At 42.4% G+C, this 19,071-nt stretch overlaps 1 protein-coding gene across 3 annotated transcripts in view; it reads left to right on the plus strand.

Moving 5' to 3' along the window:
* ZDHHC8 (zinc finger DHHC-type palmitoyltransferase 8) overlaps positions 1 to 19,071 on the plus strand; it is a 187,151-nt gene that overhangs the window by 145,072 nt on the left and 23,008 nt on the right. For all 3 annotated transcript variants that reach the window (XR_007769504.1, XM_050924096.1, XM_050924097.1), the window contains exons 3-9: positions 1,983 to 2,140; positions 5,431 to 5,603; positions 7,998 to 8,100; positions 12,782 to 12,873; positions 14,822 to 14,954; positions 15,936 to 16,053; positions 16,957 to 17,066. Coding sequence is in view for 2 of the 3 variants with exons in the window: in XM_050924096.1 (XP_050780053.1) it covers positions 1,983 to 2,140; positions 5,431 to 5,603; positions 7,998 to 8,100; positions 12,782 to 12,873; positions 14,822 to 14,954; positions 15,936 to 16,053; positions 16,957 to 17,066 (887 nt within the window). In the remaining variant the exon portion in view is untranslated. The remainder of the gene's footprint in view (positions 1 to 1,982; positions 2,141 to 5,430; positions 5,604 to 7,997; positions 8,101 to 12,781; positions 12,874 to 14,821; positions 14,955 to 15,935; positions 16,054 to 16,956; positions 17,067 to 19,071) is intronic.

Consider the following 19,071-nt stretch of genomic DNA (forward strand, 5'->3'; position numbering starts at 1 on the left):
AGTGAACAGTGACACCAACTATGAGCAGGGAGCCAGGGACCCAGACCTAAGGTTTGGGCCCATTCAGGGGCGGCTCCAGGCACCAGCGCAGCAAGTGCGTGCCTGGGGCAGCAAGCCGCGGGGGATGGCCTGCCAGTCGCTGTGAGGGCGGCAGTCAGGCAGCCTTCGGTGGCATGCCTGAGTGAGGTCCACCGGTCCCGCGGCTTCAGCGGCGGGTACGCTGAAGGCGCGGGACCGGCAGATCACCCGCAGAAATGCCGCCAAATCTGCATGACCAGCGGACCTCCCGCAGGCAAGTCGCCAAAGGTCGCCCTTGGGGCGGCAAAAAACATAGAGCCACCCCTGGGCCCATTTCCTGACTATTCAATTCCAAATGTAAACCATTATTCAGAAACATGCAGCTTTTTTTTGTGGACAGTAATAAGTATTCTTGATGGTTCTGTGCGTGTATATAAAGTGCCAGCTTTCATCATGAGTTTTTCTGAAGGACAGGTGTGTGTGTGTGTGTGTGTGTGTGTGTATATATATATATATATATATATATATATATATACTGTATGCAGATTCTTGTCTGGATAGGTTAGCATCTTTACAAGCATTTACCCATGAGCCATTAAGCTAGGGGCTTGTTTTATTTCACACTGAAGCTTTTATAACAGGGATGGGCAAAGTACGGTCCGTGGGCCGCATCCGGGCTGTCAGATGTTTTCATTCAGCCCTTGAGCTCCCATTGAAGAGCGTGGTCTGGGGCTTGCCCTGCTCCAGCTGGGGAACGGGGTTGGGAGCTACTCCACTTGGTTCTCAGAAGCAGCGGCGTGTCTTCCCTCCAACTCCTATGCGTAGGGGCAGCCAGGGGGCTCCACTCTACACACTGCCCCCACCCCAAGTGCCAGCCCTGCAGCTCCCATTGGCTGTGTGTTCATCATTGTAGGAGGGGGGACATGCCATTGCTTCTAGGAGCTGCTTGAGGTAAGTGCCGCCTGGAGCCTGCACCCCTGAGCCGCACCCCCGTGCCTGAATCCCCCAACCCCAGCCCTGATCCCCCTCCCACCTTCCAAACCCCTTGGCCTCAGCCCAGAGCACCCTCCTACACCACAACCCCCTCATCCCCAGCTCCACATTAGAGTCCGCATCCCCAGCTGGAGCCCTCACACCCCCCAACATCCAACCCTCCCAGCCCCAGCCCGGAGCCCCCTCCCGCACCCTGAACTCCTCATTTCTGGCCCCACCTCAGAGCCCACCCCCCCTCAGCCAGTGCAGTCACCCTCTCCCACACCCCAACCCCAATTCCGTGAGCATTCTTGCCCTTCCATACAATTTCCATCCCAGATGTGGCCATCCCATTCCCTCCCCCACCCCCAGAGTATGTATATAGCTCCTGAATGAAATGTTTCATTGATCTGAATAGTATGCTAGGCTATGCTGGAGAAGCAGATTTCTGGGTCAGTACTGTTGAGTCAGATAATTAATTTCTCAGGGATATCTTGCTTGGATTTTTGTTTTCAAACTAATTCGGTCTTTCCTTGACAGTCTTCATTGCAATTGCTGTTGCCTGACCAAGTGGTGGTCAGAGTTGATTCAATCTACTAAAGTATGCAGCAAACCTCTCACAACAAGGTGCTTGGGAAGCATTGTAGATTTCCACCCCACTTTGAAACTATTTGAGCTCTAGTTATATTCTTCTAGGAGCAAATGCTGTCTAAAACAAGAATCAAATAAGATCAGTGGGCTGGCTAGCAAGGCAATAAATGCACTAGGATTATTCTCTTGGCTAATAAAATGAAGTCTGGAGTATTTAATCCTTCTGCAATCAGGACACCCCTTTCTGACAATACATCACTTCTAGCACTCTTTATTGCTCTGAAAAGTACCTGCGCACATGTAGTGTCCATGTATCTGACCCTGATAGTATTAGATCTTCCACCTTTAAACTGTAATCTGTATTATTTTTATTTATTTATTTATATGTTTACATCGAGCAGCAGATGAAGATGAGGATAAAGATGATGACTTCCGAGCTCCACTCTACAAGAATGTGGAGATTAAAGGAATCCAAGTACGGATGAAATGGTGTGCCACCTGCCATTTCTATCGCCCGCCCCGCTGCTCCCATTGCAGCGTCTGTGACAACTGCGTTGAGGTAAGTCTCCTTGATTAGCTGATCTTTTGGCTTGGATTTGGGTGGTGAACCTGTGAACAGCTAGATGACCCAGGTGAGTGAATGCTCCCTATCTTTCACTCTTTAAAAAAAAACGAGCAGTAAAGGGACAAATTCTCAGCTGGTGTAAATTGCTATAGCTCCACTGATGCTGACAGATTGCCTAGGAATCCTACCCTGAATCTGATTAAAGTCACAAGTGAAACAGAGTTTGGTGTCATCCTTGTCACTGACTCTTTCTCCACCCAAATGCAGTGCATGATTTGGTATTCCTAGCCGTCTCTACTCAGGAGTAGCCTAGGGCTTATGAAACTGGAAGCATTACAAGGGAAGGTTATGATGCCTTGGCAGAATTTAGGAGGAGGCTGGGGGAAAGTCTGCTTGCAACATTCCTGATCCCTCTGCTTTGTCTCCTATTAAATATGTAAATATGAATTGCAGTAGGAGTGTGCTTTTTTTAATTGTAAATCATAACACTCAGTAGCATGTGAATTTTAGAAAGAATAGAATAAGAATTTCTGAGCCTAACATTAAAATACAACATACCCATTTATAAACTTCAGTTAGAGTCCCATGACCATTACCGCATGCATGCTTCTAATTCCTCTAAATTATGAGGCTTGGACACATGTTGATAAATATGAGGTCATAGTGAAGCACATAGTATATTTAAACAATAACCCCAAAGTAATGGAGTATGTTACTGGGCCATAAACATCTCCCAAACTTATAAATACAGTGAACTATAACCATAGTGTTTTATTGCCACGGGAGCTACAAATTCCACTTCTTAAGGATCGGTGCTATTGTAAGGTGTATTTTTTTTAATTAGAATGATTTAAATCTTTAATGCATTTTAAAATGTATTCAATTGTATGATTAAAATAATGGGAATCTCTAATTGGCAATAGGCTAAAACTCTCCAAGTGAATTGCAAAGTCAGCCAGAATACAATGTATGCCATATTGGGCCAAAGCCTCTTTGTCTTAATCATATGAATAGTCACAGTGGAGCTAGTCATGTGAGAGAGGCAATCTGGGGTTGGTTTATGTCATTTGCTTTATCCTTAAGAGCAGATTCCTAAATTATAGCCAGCTGAAAGCTATGCTCAGCCTAATACCCATTAATAGATAGGACAACAGTGCCCAGTGCCCTGTCATAGGGAGAGTCAGCAAGGTGCGAGAGCTGAGGGGATATGGGGAGAAATAAATTGCTGGAAGAAGCAGGTCTTCCAGAAAGGACAGGGGCTGCCATCACAGCCATTTTGTTGGGCTGATGTAGGCTGTTGGATGGAGCTGGCTTTTTCACTAGAAAACTGGACCACATATTCAGAGTTTTGAGTTAAAACACTAACATTTGTCACTGATTCTAAATGTGTTTAGGTGAAGCTAAATTTTGAATTGAAATTTGAACTCCTTCCCCCACCCCTCAGTGTCTGTGTGAAAACCCCATTTTCAATAAAGGAAGTGTTGCCAACACAAGATTGCCTGAAACTAGCAGGTGTAAACGCTTGCAATTCCATGCAGCCCTAATGTCACCAGTGGCATTGAGGCCACAATATTCCAGGGAAGTCAGAGAGGAAAGTGGGAGGGAATCCCAGAGTAACTTCTCGTTAAAAATAAAATGGCTTGGAACTCAGAGCAAGTCAAAATGCAAGACTCCACTGCAGTGGGTTCCAGTTCTGAGGAGTTTTACTTGTGCCTAGACCAGCTGAGCATTACTTGCTGTTCCGATGGGCTAACAGGGAATCTCTTGCTATATAACTAAAATGTGATTGCTTACTGAGGTATACAAGCAAAGGCATTAATGGCTCATTAATCAATAAATTGCAGTCTCAAGTTAAGTTGCTTATAGATTCTTGTGACACTTTTTCCCTGGGATACCTGTACATTCTAGTAGTGCCTGGACATAGTTATAGCAAAAAAAAGTCTATTGGCATTTCTGTTAGGATACTCCTTTAGGAAGAGATTGTAATTTGTATCTTTTATTTCACCTTTGGGTTGCAACTCACAATAAAAGCTCGTAGCCTAGAGACAGACTTTTTGAGCACATCTGATTTCAAACAATCAGATTGATTCTGACTCGAAGATGTGCAAAGCGATATACAGCTTCCAAGCTTTCAGAGACAGGTGCTCTTTTCTATCACATCACTTAAAAACAAAACCAAGTGAAATATAACACTTGGTTTGACCAATTAGACCTGAAAATGAATTTGTGATAGAATAATATTTCAGGACAAATTTTCATGGAAGTGCCCAAAGCTGAGGTTTCAATATATCTTTATTTCCAAATATTTTGAGCTGCACACGTCTCTCGCACACCATAGTTATAGCTAATTTACAAGTTACTTTAAAAATAACACTTTGCCATTAGTGGGAGGTATTTATCTAAATATAACAGTATTACAAAGAAAAGGATAAGTCACTATTTGATAGGAATAAAGGGTATACTATACTGGGTGTGAAGAAAACAGAACAGAACAAGTTTGCTCACTCCAGGCTTGAGTATGCTCAGATTTACGCTGGTGTACATCAGGAATAACCCCAGTGAAGTCACCAGAGTTACAGCCATATAAAACTGGTGTTATGGAGCTTTAAAGGGGTCTATGGCCTCATTAAATGTATCTCCTTAATCCAGCCTTGTGGCATATGTGAATTCTTGATCAGGAAAAACTGGGTATTTCAAGTGCTTATTTTTTTTAACTTCATCCAGAATTTTCCCCCACTTATTAGCCAGATATTGCTTTCTGCCGAGCTTTGCCAAAAAATACTTTTTCAAGAGGCCAAAACCTCAAAATAAAAAAACCCTGGATCCTTATTGAACTTTTACATATATAAAGTGGGGGTGTGGGGGAAGATCTACAGTTGGCAGGGATGTTACAGGTTCAAGACTCTGCAATTTATGATAATCTTACTCTGATAACTATACAATGCTACAGGAGTCAGAGAAGAAGAGAAACTGTCTTTGCCCCACAATGTGGCATATACCTCTGTTTCCTTTTTAAACCTATCGGTGTGTCTTCATCCACAGTCAGAAGAATCCCTCAGTCCCAGGAGAATCTTACAAAGAGCGTGTAGTATGTTGTTTTTGCCTGGGCAGCCAGGCAATGTCAGGATAGAGCCAATCTGCAAAGGTCCAAACCTAATCTGATTCTACCTGAAGTTCAGGGGTTTTTTGGATGGTCTTAGCACAGTGGTTCACATTTGTTTCTAAGGCAATGTTTTTCTTTCACTGCTTGGATATTATTCCGTGTCTCTCCATCTCTTTACAAGGACTTTGACCATCACTGCCCATGGGTCAACAATTGCATAGGACGGAGGAACTACCGATATTTTTTCCTCTTCTTGCTGTCCTTAAGCACACACATGGTCGGAGTGTTCACTTTTGGGCTGATCTATATTTTAAACCATATGGAAAAGCTGGGGGTAGCTCACACCACCATTACGTATCCTTCCTTTTAATCTTTAAGAAGTCGAGGTGCCGTAAGGAAACTGTTTGTATAAGATTTGCCTTTCAGGAAATGATGGGATTGGCTCCCTTTCTCTGATACCCATGTTCTTTTGTAGTAAAACCCAACCCAATTTCTCCCCAGCATTTGCCTGACCTACAGAAGCCTTAATTGCCTCAGAAGTTGCTGCTTAGCATCTGTATATCTCTGTCATTCAGCTGCCATAACGGAAAACAACATCTTGCTTCATTAAAATCCTCCCTTTAATTTCAGTTGGATATGGTTCTCCTACTTATATTGGCCAAGACTGTTGGGTAATATTACTGTGTTTAAAACAATTGCTTTGCCCCAGAGGTGGTTGTATCCCTCTACATGTTTTGTAAAGTGCTTTGGTATCCTTCAGGAATAAAGGTTTCTATATAGTTGTCTTGGCTTATAGAAAAACATTTCCTCTTTTTTTATTTATCTGAATGAGATAAAGAGATGGAAGAAGCAGAGTTAGAAGGAGAGGGGATACCAGGTGAGGATCCACTAGCCTGTGTGGTGAGGACTTACCATAAAGCACTATATCAATTATAACATTATAATTAATTAAGGGGATTGAAGAAGAACAAAAGGAATCTTCATAATTCTATATGAACTGGGGACCATAGTTGGAGTCTGATCCTGAGAAGTGCTGATCCCCAGTAACTCTCATTGACTCGAAGCGTATAGAGCCTTTACTGAATAGTTACAACTAAAATCAGTGAATCAACATTCTGTTTATTTGAGCATAAGCTTTCCTGGGCTACAGCTGATTGACCTGGCTGCTGTGGAAGATTTGCATGACATGCTGCAACCTGGCGTTCTAGCTCTGCCGGGATCCAGACATTCTTGTCAAATGACTATTTATACCTATCTCATAGAACTGGAAGGGACCTTGAAAGATCATCAAGTCTAGCCCCCTGCCTTCACTAGCAGGACTAAGTACTGATTTTGCCCTAGATGCCTAAGTGGCCCCCTCAAGGATAGAGCTTACAACCCTGGGTTTAGCAGGCCAATGCATTTACACCTCTTGATTCAATAGCTTGCGCTAAGCATTGTACCAAGGTTCCCACAAGAGTATACTGTAGTATTTGAGTCAGTTCACAGCATCCTATGCAATACAGGGAGTTTTAGTCTCACGCTAGAAAATAGTTTTATGATACTAAAAATGCCAATCAATATTTTCTCAACATGCTAGGAGGTTGGGATGTAAAATTTAGCATTGCCCCCCCTAAAAAAGAGACCATTAAATTCTAGTTTAGCTTCTGTCTCTCAAAATGCTTGGTGAAGGGACTGCTTTTTCAGTGAAGAGGAAGCTGAACATCTGCATTTACCTGAATCTACATCACATGGGCCAGATTAGTACCTAGCGTAAACACAAGTAACTCCATTGAAGTGCTTGTAGTTACACCATCTTCCACCACATATAAATTTGCCCTAAGCCACTGGGCGATGATAATCATTGCAGGTCTCCATGCACATTTTTGTTGAGGATCCTGCATCTTCATAGATCATGGATTTTCACAATGCTATATGTGCTATAAATTCCAGTGTGCATTTTAAAATGAGAGGACAGCTTGGAGAAATGCAGGAGAGAGATCACTACTCTGCTACCTTGACATTCTAGGACCTGGTCAGTCCCAAATGATTGTATTCCTCTGTCTTGCAAAGGAATGGACCAGCTGACTAGTTCCTTGAAGCTACTAGAGCAGGGATAGGCAATTTATGGCACACGTGCCAAAGGCGGTACGTGAGCTGATTTTCAGTGGCACTCACACTACCTGGTCCTGGCCACTGGTCCGAGGGGCTCTGCATTTCAATTTAATTTAATTTTAAATGAAGTTTTTAAAACATTTTAAAAACCTTGTTTACTTTACATTCAACAATAGTTTAGTTATATATTATAGACTTATAGAAAGAGACCTTCTAAAAACATTAAAATGTATTACTGGCATGTGAAACGTTAAGTTAGAGTGAATGAATGAAGACTCGGCACACCGCTTCTGAAAGGTTGCTGACCCCTGTACTAGAGACTGTAGAATGAATGAAGTGAAGTAAAGTAAAGTAGTAAGGGAGGCATGGGGACCTTATGGCTTCCAAATACTCAATATTGTGTTGGACACTGAGGAGCAGATAACTTTAAGACTCTTGTTAAACAAGAAACTAACAGCTCTGATAGACTGAAGTAATTTCTAGTGCTTAATTCCAAGACATACTTCAATGTGTAATTTTAAAAGAACACTAAAGAAAGGTGGGGATTACTTACTAGATTTCTAGTTTAGGGAATTCTCTCTCCTCTTCCATTCCCCTGACCCCCGATCTCCCTTTTCCCTGTCATTGAACAGTTTCCTTAACTCTGGGATGTAGCATGGCTGTCATGTGTGTGACTGGACTGTTCTTTATCCCAGTCATTGGTCTCACAGGTTTCCATATTGTTCTAGTGGCACGAGGGCGTACAACCAATGAGCAGGTAAGAAAACAATTTTACCTCCATGTTCCTATTAGAGGTGTGAGAGTTGAGAAGGATCCCTTTCCTGGGGAGGATAAAGAGAAGATGTAGTATCTAAAGATGGGCAAATCAGGTTGGGTAAAGCGGCAGCTGACTAAACCTTAACACTAACACTCAAACTGTTGCTTTACCGAGGGTCTAAAAAGGTTGGGAAACATTTCTTCTCAAATATCTGTTTGACTAAATTCTGGGCAAGCTCCCGGGCACAGCGGAATGGGACAGGCCTATGTAAGTCCTCAAAGCAGGGTGCATGGAATATTGCCAACCTCAAAAGTTCCAAACTCATGAGTCAGACGCAAAAGAATTGTCACATTTTTTTTAAAAAGATTAAATTGCATTCTGTTCTGTCTCCTGATTTTGTTGGTTCTGTCAGCTGCCCCTGCCTGCCCACAATGTGTGTAACAATGAGCAGCTTTGAGCTAGCTCATTGCCACATGCACACAGATTCAAGCTCATTTTGCTGCTCCAAAACCTGTGCTGGCCAACATCTTGTGACAAAATACCCAATGAAACTTGAATTGCCACAAAATTATTCAAATGTGTAGAATGTGCTGCCTGATGATGCAGGAAATCTATCAGCATCTTCCCAAAATGCCAATTAATTAATATAGTGTCTCCCAAGCCACACATCGGCACACCTAACAGTTAGCTTTGTGCCCCGCTAACATTTGCTCCAACCCTCCAGCCCACATCATTTATCTGCCCTTTGTTCCCCAACACATCTCTTCTCCTCCTGCAGCTCTGGAGATTCTTCACCCATACCCTCCCAGGGTGGAGACAAGAGGGCAGCTCCAGTAGGGTCCTCTATTTTATATGGATTCTAATACTGCCCTCCTCACTCCCACTATCTTCCAAGAATGTATTAAGTGATGTGACTAACCGTCTGTCACACGTGGTTCATCCTCTCTCTCAGCCTCTCCACACATGGAGAATTGCATGTGCAGTGATTTTGTTTTGGTAGAGGTTTGTTGGGGGCGGGGAATTCTCTTTAGACATATGTGCTGCTCTGTGTGTGTCAGAGAAGGCAGATCGATAGAGTGCACCTTTCACTTGGAGCAGAAGGTTTGTAATGGTTCTTAGCTCCTGAGCAAATTTATGCCACAGTCTCAGATCAGCCCTGGAGAAAGCTTTGTCTCCGGCACAGATGAAGCTTACCTATGAGGTGGAGAGTGCCATTGTGCCTAAGGAGCGAAGTGGTTGACCATAATGCTCATCCCATAACTTTAGACAATTGTTTTAGCTATCCTGGGCCCTGGCCATTGAGCACCTGGAAGGTAAGGACAAAGATCTTGAACTTGATCCTATTCTATGGGAAGCCAATGCAGAGAGCAGAGGACAGGTTTGATGTGCTCACTGTAGCCCGTGTTGCTGAGAAGATGTGCTGTACCATTCTATACTAGTTGGCATTTCCTAAGGGCTGATGACTTAATGTTCAGGTACATTGCACTGCTGTTGTCCAGACAAAGTGCTGAAGTGACAAAGGTATAAATAACTGAGACCAAGTCACTGGCTAAGAGACTCCATCACATCCTGTGGGCAGTCAGGCATGTTAGGAAACATTACTTGCAAAGCTGCTATATGATAGCTTAGCATCAGTGAGGAATCTAAACCAGTTGTGGGTCTTGTTTTCAACCAAAGGAAACTTCATAGTGTCAGTAAACTCTTTAAACTGCTTTCCTTTGCCCACCAGCATCACCTCTGTCTTGGGGTTAAGCTCCAACCAGCTGTTCTTCATCCATGAGCTGAACTTCTCCAAGCTCTGGGCCCTCTTGGTGGCAATGGTATAGTCACCTGTGGTGAAGAATAGGTAGAGCTGTGTGTCAGCTTCATGCTGCTGGGAACTGAATCCATGTTGTCAGACCAGCTCACCCAGTAGCTGCTTGTAGACATTGAATAGGACTAGAGAGATAATTGATTCTTATGAGACTCCACATCTGACAGGTCTAGTGGCTGAGGTGCAATAACCCATCACCACTCTTCTAGGTGACACTGCTTGGTTTTTTCTGCTTCCTTCTCCCTTCTTGTGAAAACGGTATGGCTGTTTTTTTCACTCACCCTCACACCCCTTACCTGAAAACTCATGTCACTTCCAATGGGAGGGGGAAAATGCTTTGCTTAATGCATGTTGGGATTGGCTGTCCTTCCCTTGGGAGCTGGGAAATGGCAGCCACTCAGAGGGGGCTTTCTCCATGGCAGCCTGAAAATTGCATGAGGCCTAGAGCTTTGTGCCTCAGTGCAAGCCTGTCTGTATCGGGGCTCAAATCGTGTTACAGGACTTGGTGGCATTGTGCGTAGGCCTCATGCTAGCCCTCTGCATCTGGGTGAAATAGTCCTTCTGGATTTCATCTGGGCCAGAAAGAAGAAATACTAGAAAACTCTAGTCTTCTTGTATTTCAAGTAGTTTGAAACTGAAAAGTGTCAGACTCACAGCAGTCCTTTGGTATGCTTACCTGAACTGCCAAATCTCTTGAGGTTCACCTGTCTGTAATGGTGTTCCTATCTCTCTGTGCCATTTGCCCAAGACTAAATGTAGCTTTCACTGAATATCACAGCTTCTCTATCATGTGGACTGTCCAACCCTGATTGGAGGATGAGGTCCATGATCCATCAGGTCTTTTCCAGAGGAAGCTCATTCTAGTAATTAAAGCACAGGCCTGGGAGGGAGGTAATGTGGATTCTGTTGCTAGCTTTGGCACTGACTCCCTGTGTTAAAGCATTCACTTTTCTCCTGCAGCTGCAGTACTGAATCGCTTTCCTCACCAACTGAAATAATGAACAAGCAAAATGTGCTCAGCTGCATTTGTCTCCCTTTTTTCCTGTTTTTTTTAATAGCCAAATAGTGCAGATTTCTGGTGGTTTGCTAGAAATTCTTGTTTACTGTGTCCATGCCAGATTTCACTGTCTCTGATTATTATTACTAGAAAGGGTATGATTTTTGGAGTGTATAATAGTTGAGTTTACATTTTTCATGAGCTTTTGGAATGACTCAGGAACTCATTTATGGTATCAAATTAACACAAGATGTCATCTTATCACTGTATTTTTAGTTCCTGAATAGAATGAACAATACCCTTCAGTTCCACAGCACCCTCCACCTGGAGGATATCAATTTTGTATCATCTCGGGGCTCTTATCTATAAGGCTAGAATCTGAGGATCTCAAAGTGCTTTATACATAATTCATGTAATTGACAGTGTAGTTTGTGAGCTAAGGAAATATTATTCTTGTATTCCAAATGGGCACAGATACATGAGGTCCTTTCTCAAGGTCTGGCATCAGGTCAGTGGCTGAGCCAGGAATACAAGCCAGAACTGCTGATTCCCAGTACTGTACTTCAGCCATTAAGCCATTTTTCCAATCTCTGGAAGAAAAGATCTTCTATATTGGCCTTGTAAATAGGTTCCTGTTGCACTAAAAAGGCCAGCAACAAAATATGAACATCAAGACAGTGTTTGCCATTTAATCTTTACACTTGTTGCAGTGCAAGTAATTAGCAGGGAGGGATAGCTCACTGGTTTGAGCATTGACCTGCTGAACCCAGTATTGCAAGTTCAATCCTTGAGGGTGCTATTTGGGGATTTAGTAGGGGATTGGTCCTGCTTTAAGCAGGGGGTTGGACTAGATGAGGTCCCTTCTAATCCTGATATTCTGTGATTCTATTCTAAATTTACAGCAGTTATATGGGGCTCCCTGTACTATACCATGACTAAAAAGTGTTACTTGCAAATGGCAATTCTAATTATTTTAATGGCAACCACTGTATTGAAGGATCTGGCTTTACTGAGATATACCCAAGTATGACAATTTTTACCTTTTTGGCGTCCCACGCTGTGCAACGATGGTATGATTGCATACCCTCTATAAGTAGAGCCCTGCAAATACAGATATCTGCAGATCATTTTTGCAGATCGAATGAGGATATCAATTTTGTATCATCTCGGGGCTCTTATCTATAAGGCTAGAATGACCCTTATATGAAACTCTGTCCCAGGCACACAAAGTTTTAAATGAATTCCACCAGTCTAGAGGGGTTTAACCATTAGGAAAATAGCTAATTCCCAGGCAGATGTTATAATTCCATAACTGCCCATTATGGGCTTCCTGGTGCCTTCCAGATAAGCATTAGGATTGGCCACTGCTGGAAATGGAATGCTGATCTAGATGAACCATTGGTCTCATCTAATATTAGGAACATAGGAAGGGACATGTCTGTGGGATTTAGGAGCTACTAGAGTATGTCTTGCTAGGGCGGAAGAAAGGGAAGCAGGCCAGATCAGGCAGCCAGGCTGAGGGCAGACTGAGGACTCTGGAACAGGAAGAATACGGTGGGATGGAGCTGGTGCCTGTGTATTGCAGACAGGAAGCCTCGAGTTCTCTGGATTTTGAGGCAGGGGCCTTTAGCCTACATGCAGATGGTAGCATAAAGGGGCTAGGAAGTTGTGTTAAGGTTTCTTATGTTGTCGGGGCTGGCAGAGCGAGGGAGCATCACTTACAAGAAAGAATAACCTCCAGTTGGGAAAAGTGAAGTGCGATGGATATACAGAACAGCGAGGACTGGAATACTCATTCTTGGGGTTCTAAGTGTTAATGGGTGCCTCTTCCACATTTAGAGCATTGATCACTGCAATGAATATTTTTCCAGGTGACGGGTAAGTTCCGTGGGGGGGTGAATCCTTTCACTCGAGGGTGCTGCGGTAACGTGGAACATGTGCTCTGCAGCCCTCTGGCTCCCAGGTAAGGAAGAATGTTATTCTTAAACATGGGTCACAAGGTAAACAAAACTCAATGTTCTGAGCCACCCCAGAGTCTGGCCCCATTCATCCCCACTAGTAGTATCTGCTGAGGAGAGGTACGGTATGTCAAGACCTTGGCAGAGCTGAGGGGAAGCTTGTACAGTGCCTTCACTGTGCATGGCTTTTAGTCTTGCCATTCTCATTTAATATAATTCACAATCTTCACTCCCAACCCAAGTATTTATGGTTAGCAGGCCGTATCATATCGACCACTTTTTCTATTTACTGAGCCATTTTATAATATGACTAGATTTTTCACAAAAAAATAATAATTGGGATTGATAGCCTATTCCTGCTCCCTGCTTTTCTCTAACATGGCTTCATTAAGTTGCTTATCCAGTGAAATTCAATAACTGGATAGATCCGTGTCAGCTGTAATCTTCCTAACGCAACATATTTTCCTGTGTGGTGCACTGCCCTCCAAAGTACACATTAAAGATTCTAGTCAGTGCTGGAAAGAAATGAAGTATCTGAAACCAACTTTTTGCCCCTTAGGTTTATAATTAATTCAAGGCAGCTGTAGCTTTCAATCTCACAGACACCTTTCATCATCATAAAACAGATATGATTTCCTACCTGGTGCTATGGTTTGCAATTTTGGATTTTATTTATGGTTCCTTACTTTTCAGCAGATATTTGTCCCTGTGCCATTTGAAACAATGGTCATGAACATTAATGTTGCTATAGAACAGAAAAGATTGAACATAGATGTCCAAGGTGCTGAGCTGTCCAGCAGAAACACACATACTTTTAATTGTAGTGGGAGTGGGCTGAATGTACTTTTCAAGGTGCTGAGCTGTCCCAACCTACGCACGCTATTATCTCTAGTATGTGGTTTTTCTTGATTAGACAGCAAGCAAAGCTTAGCAGGCTATTCCTAGTGTTAAAGTGGTAGCACTGGAAGTGGAATCTAAATTTCTTGAACTGATCAAATCATGAGCACTTGAATTAGGTCAGTGACTTTAGGAGAGCAGGATGTTAAAACCGATTAGGCACCTAAACTGGACAGTCATTTTTCCTTTGCAGTCTCTTTGGTAGGATAGAGTGTTGAGTAGTATCTTTACTTTTAAAATGCCATTACTGTACTCAGAATTTTAGGAAATATCATCCTAGTGTTTTATCAAGGCCCATTCAAACTGTCACATATCTTCTCCCTCATGAACTTGTCGAAATCACCAAGCAAACCATCACTGCTGAGGTGTCCTGTCCACTGTCCAAATTAGAAGAAGCTAATGCAGATATTTTGATCTCATGTCACTGGGTATCATATGGTGGTGCGGTCTCCTTTAAGTTTATCAAATTGTTTTACCTCCATTTATCGGTCCCCAAGCAGTGAAAAACTTTTCAACCAACTCCCAGGAATGCCCCTTTCACAATAAAATTTGGGGGTTTGGGGAAGGAGAGTGATATGAAGAGATCCACCAGCTTAAAATCATTCCTGTGTTCCAATTTTATCATCCCTAGAAAGGGTCTAACTTTCCCACATCTCCTAATATAACTAAACTCTTCTAGGTGCTGATAAACCAAGTCCTCTTCCAAAACACAATTGGCATGGCACATTACTACTCACATCTCCTACAGATCTGGCAAAATCCAGGGGAAATGCTTTTACTGGTTGTGTGGCTGTGTGCTACCCTCTTGCCCCTCCTCACCTGAACAGCATTGGATACCACTGTATCAAAATTGCAGGGTTTTTTATTGGTGATATCTCCTATTCAGCTCCTGATTCACTTCAATCTTTGTACCTGCTGGACAAGCATCCACTGAGATAAATGTCCTTTACTCATATAGATTTTGCCATATCTCTTAAATCATACACTGCAAACATAGGGTTTTTCTTGTCTGCATGCCTAGGGTTTTTTAACAATTATTATTGAATAATCAATCAGGTACATTGTTGAGCCAAAGAAAAAGCAGGCTGTGAGTGTGAAGCCTCCTTTCTTCAGACCAGATCTATCCGAGCGACAGATCACAGTGAAGATAAGTGACAATGGGATCCAAGCCAATCTTAACCGAAGTAAGGTAAAGCAGCCTCTGTCAATACCCTCTGTCTATGAGTACAACTTGAAAACTAGGCTGAAAATAACTTTCGTTATTGGGATACTCTTAGAGATAATACACCTCTGGAGGACCATGAAGGAAGTCAAGTACTCTTCCCTGCATTTTGAAAGTAAATTAGGAATAATAGTGCCAAGAGCTATTGACCCTTTGAAGGTCCTCCTATAGCACTCTAATGGGAGAGCAAGAGAAGGGTGAGCATTGGTTCTTTATGGCAGTTAGTTAAGAGTTGGCACAGGACTTTTCACTTCCTGGCCCTTGTTCTGGTTATTGTGCTGATCGCAGGAGTTCCGGCACCATTAGCCAACCTGGCTTACTTGAGGCAAGCAATGAGCCCCAAGCCTTCAGCAAGCACTGTGATCCAATGCATAGAGCATAGAACTAGCACCCAGGAGAATTGCGGTCTGTTCCTACCTCTGGCAGTGCAACCTTTGCAGATCATTCTACATCTTGGTATCTCACTTTCTATTTGTATATAAAGGGAATAATGATGCTTTTACCTTAGTAAAGTGCTGCAAGATTTATGGTGCTAAGCTTAATAGACATGAGAAAATATCTCTCAAGCTTTTATATAGTGAACTCCTGGAATGGCCTTCTTGGTAATAAAGTAACACTAGTTGCTGATGACTTCTCTGCACGGGGAAATGCCAACAGTGGTATGCTGTGTGTTAACGAACATGAGGTTAAACATGATCTGTCACTCTGTGTAGATAAGGACTGTTAGATTTAAAATCAGGTCAATTGGCAGCGTTTAAACTAGGTTTTAGACATAACAGGCCTATGTACATAGAGTGTTAGATTGTGTTTATCCCCATGTTCGTTAACACATAGTATACCACTCTGGCATTTCCCAGTGTAGACAAGTCTTTAGAATCTATAATACTTTAGCACATGTTGTTATCTAAACCACTTGAGGGAAATGATTGATTCCATGGTTATTTTCAGTCTAAAGTTAGCCTGGAAGGTCTGGAGGATAAAACCATGGACATCCAGCCACCTCTGCCTCCCAAAGGAGATCCAAGCAAGTACTCTGAACTGAAGGGGCAGCTGGGAACCAGTGAAGGTATGGTAGCCTGATCAATACTTTATTTTTGATGCTATGAAAATATGTTGGTGTCCGTGCATTGTTCTTCCAGAACCTTCATGGAATGTGGATTTCTTTGTGCTTTTGGGGAAGCTCTTAATTCTCTTAATTCTTAATTTGAGAGAGAATTTGATATAAGTATAGAATTCACTGCAGACAGTAAGAGGAAAACACTACACTTATTTCAGAATATATCACTTTGATACTGGGTAGGCAAGTGTGTGTGTTTGCATTTCAGCTGGGATGAGATCCAGCAAAGGACCTGGCAGAGGTCATTTGGAATTCCAGAAAGAGGGTTGTTTGGCTTTACAGTAGAGATAAACCCCTCGACTCAGAACTTGGATCTGGATCTGGATCTGGATCTGACCTCTCCCAGAACCCAAAGTGTTCTAGTCCAAGTCTATGGTTAGGCCAAAGGAGGCAGCTGAGAAATTCAGATCCTGATCCTAACTTTTTAGATCCAAACACTCCTGAATGTGAGGATATTTAGTTTGGACCCAACTGTATTTTGCAATTGGGGGAAGATGTAAGTTGGCAACTCTGGCTTTAGCTACCAAGGAACTATTATGTCTTATGTTTTCCTTGTTTTATTTAGATTGTAAGCTCTATGGGCCACAGAGTGTGTCACGTATACGTATCCAATCCTGCAACGAGTTACAGCCATGCATGTAGCTACTTCCATATGGAGTTCATTGACTTCAGTGGGACTCTGCGCATGAGTACAGACACACAGAGTTTTCACCCTTTGCAGGACTGGAGCTCAATTTGTAAATTGCCATGTTTATTTATGGGGTTTATATACAATTCTGTAATCTTCTTTATTAACATGCCATTTTAGACATACTGTTCATGCCCACGGTCTGTTGACATTTGTTTTTCCAGAGAGTGGTCTTTCACCTAAATTGATCAGTCCCCCAACTCCTGCCATGTATAAGTATCGACCAGCTTTCAGCAACAATTCCAAAGTCCACTACCACGCTGCAGCTGAGCAGGTGAGCATGTCATAATGGTCGAGAAGAACCTGTTCCAAACAAGCAGTAGACTACTTCAACCTGATGGTGAACTCACCTCCAGGCTGTTGTGAATGTTCCAGTACAGAAGTCAATATTTGTACAGGTTGGTGTTTCACACTTGGAATGTACAGTACTTTCTGTGTGAAACCTTTTTATTTTCAGTACTATTGCAATTGTCATGATGCCCTACTGAAAAATGTGCCCATTTGCTTTACCACATTTTGAACCTGATCCTGAGAACTCTCAACTTCCATCCTTCCATGGACATGAAAGTCAGTTCCCAGCATGTAAGCTCACAAAGCAAAAAAGAGCTTTAAAAGAATTCCTTGTGGGTATATATTGTTGTTGAAATTAATATAAGATTATGTACATTTGAACAGCCTTAACACACTTTTAGTGCTTGGGTTACAGTTTTTAAAAAATGACCCTTCATATTATCTGTTAACAGAAAGAAAATTAAGGTCCTAACAGTTAAAGGGACACTCTGTCCTGGAAAATAGGCTCAGAAGTTACCAGTTTGTTCTATCATGTATGTTGGCAAAATCCATGCAAATGTTTATATATGGATGGATATTTCCCCTTAAACAAATACCCCAATGCTATTTCTTTAAAATTAATTTCAGCAGCAATTCCATCTTCCACCCTACAGTAACATCCAGGGTATACCTGCAATCAAGGAAATGAATGTAGTAGAGATATGAAGCAGAAGTCAATTTCAAGCTTCCAAGGGGTTGTTCTAAATGGCAGTGATGGGGATAGAGACAAAGAGGGGCTTTGGCAATGTCCTTTTAACTTTGAAAATGAAGGCCGTGTCTGCTCGTTGTAGATATCACTGATTCTTTACCAGCTTTAAAAACTTAAGGTTTTAGTCTTACTGCGTCATCTACTTATAAATCATGCTTTCCAGATCTGTCCCCAGAATGAGGCAGAAATTGCCTTGTGAAGGGGAGCATTTCAGAATGTGAGTTCTGCACCAAGCTGGCTGTATCAAAATCTTATTATTTCATCTTCACTTTATTACTCGACAAATGGATTGCCAGTGAGTTCCAAATATATTTACAGGCATTAGCAAGTGCTTAACCTGAAATGTTGATGTGTGCAAGCAGGGTACTACAGTACAGACAGTATTCCAGGTCCAGATGCAGTGCCTGACATAACCTCCAATGGATAAACTTTTTTCTCCATTTGGGATGTACTGCAATATAGATTCTAATCAGACCAGGGGAGCGGGGGGTTCTGGTAATTGGGTATAGCGTCTTTTAACTGCTAGGTTTCTGGTTCAAATCTAGCCTAAGATGACAAAGTCACCTTAGGCTGATTGACCTGTGTCAAATGAGGTTAGTGTTCTTTGTAATAGACAAGTGGCCACATCACAGAAATTGGTACCAACTGGCAACTTTGCTGGACTTTTAGAGGACTGAATAGATGTGGTGACCAAGCCATATCTAGGTGGTTGGGCATAACTGTCCTCTCGCTTCAGGCTTGAAGTACAGTAGTGGGCTAGTGTGAAGATTGTGCTGCTGCTTCTGAGCTGTTCCTGGTCTTCAGCCTGTCAATCTAGCACCATTCATGAGCAATAAAAACAAATGAGGGGAGGGAGAGCGGAACACCCAGTGTGGGGAAATAGGCCAACCACTTGCATCATTTCTTCCCCATTAAGCAGAGTCCATCATTCCCTTTTCCAGAGAAGAATCCAGTCTATTTCCATGGTTGAGGAAGGTAGAGAACTATCATGCACATTCTCTACCTTCCAGCCCAAAGACACAACCTTGAAGTAAAAATGAGTATAAAAGCACCTTTCTCTCAGTTATGCTTTTTTTATATTATTTCCTTTTCTTTTTAAAAAGAAACCTGAAAGGAGAAAATACAAGCAGTATTGATTGCCTTTCTGATTAAATAAGCATACACTAATCATTCTTTTTTTTTTGCAGAGTTCCAATAACCAATTCATTGTCAGTTGTGGTGAAACCTATCATAAGGGACT

This window comes from Gopherus flavomarginatus, chromosome 15, assembly GCF_025201925.1.
Source record: "Gopherus flavomarginatus isolate rGopFla2 chromosome 15, rGopFla2.mat.asm, whole genome shotgun sequence".
NCBI lineage: Eukaryota > Metazoa > Chordata > Testudines > Testudinidae > Gopherus > Gopherus flavomarginatus.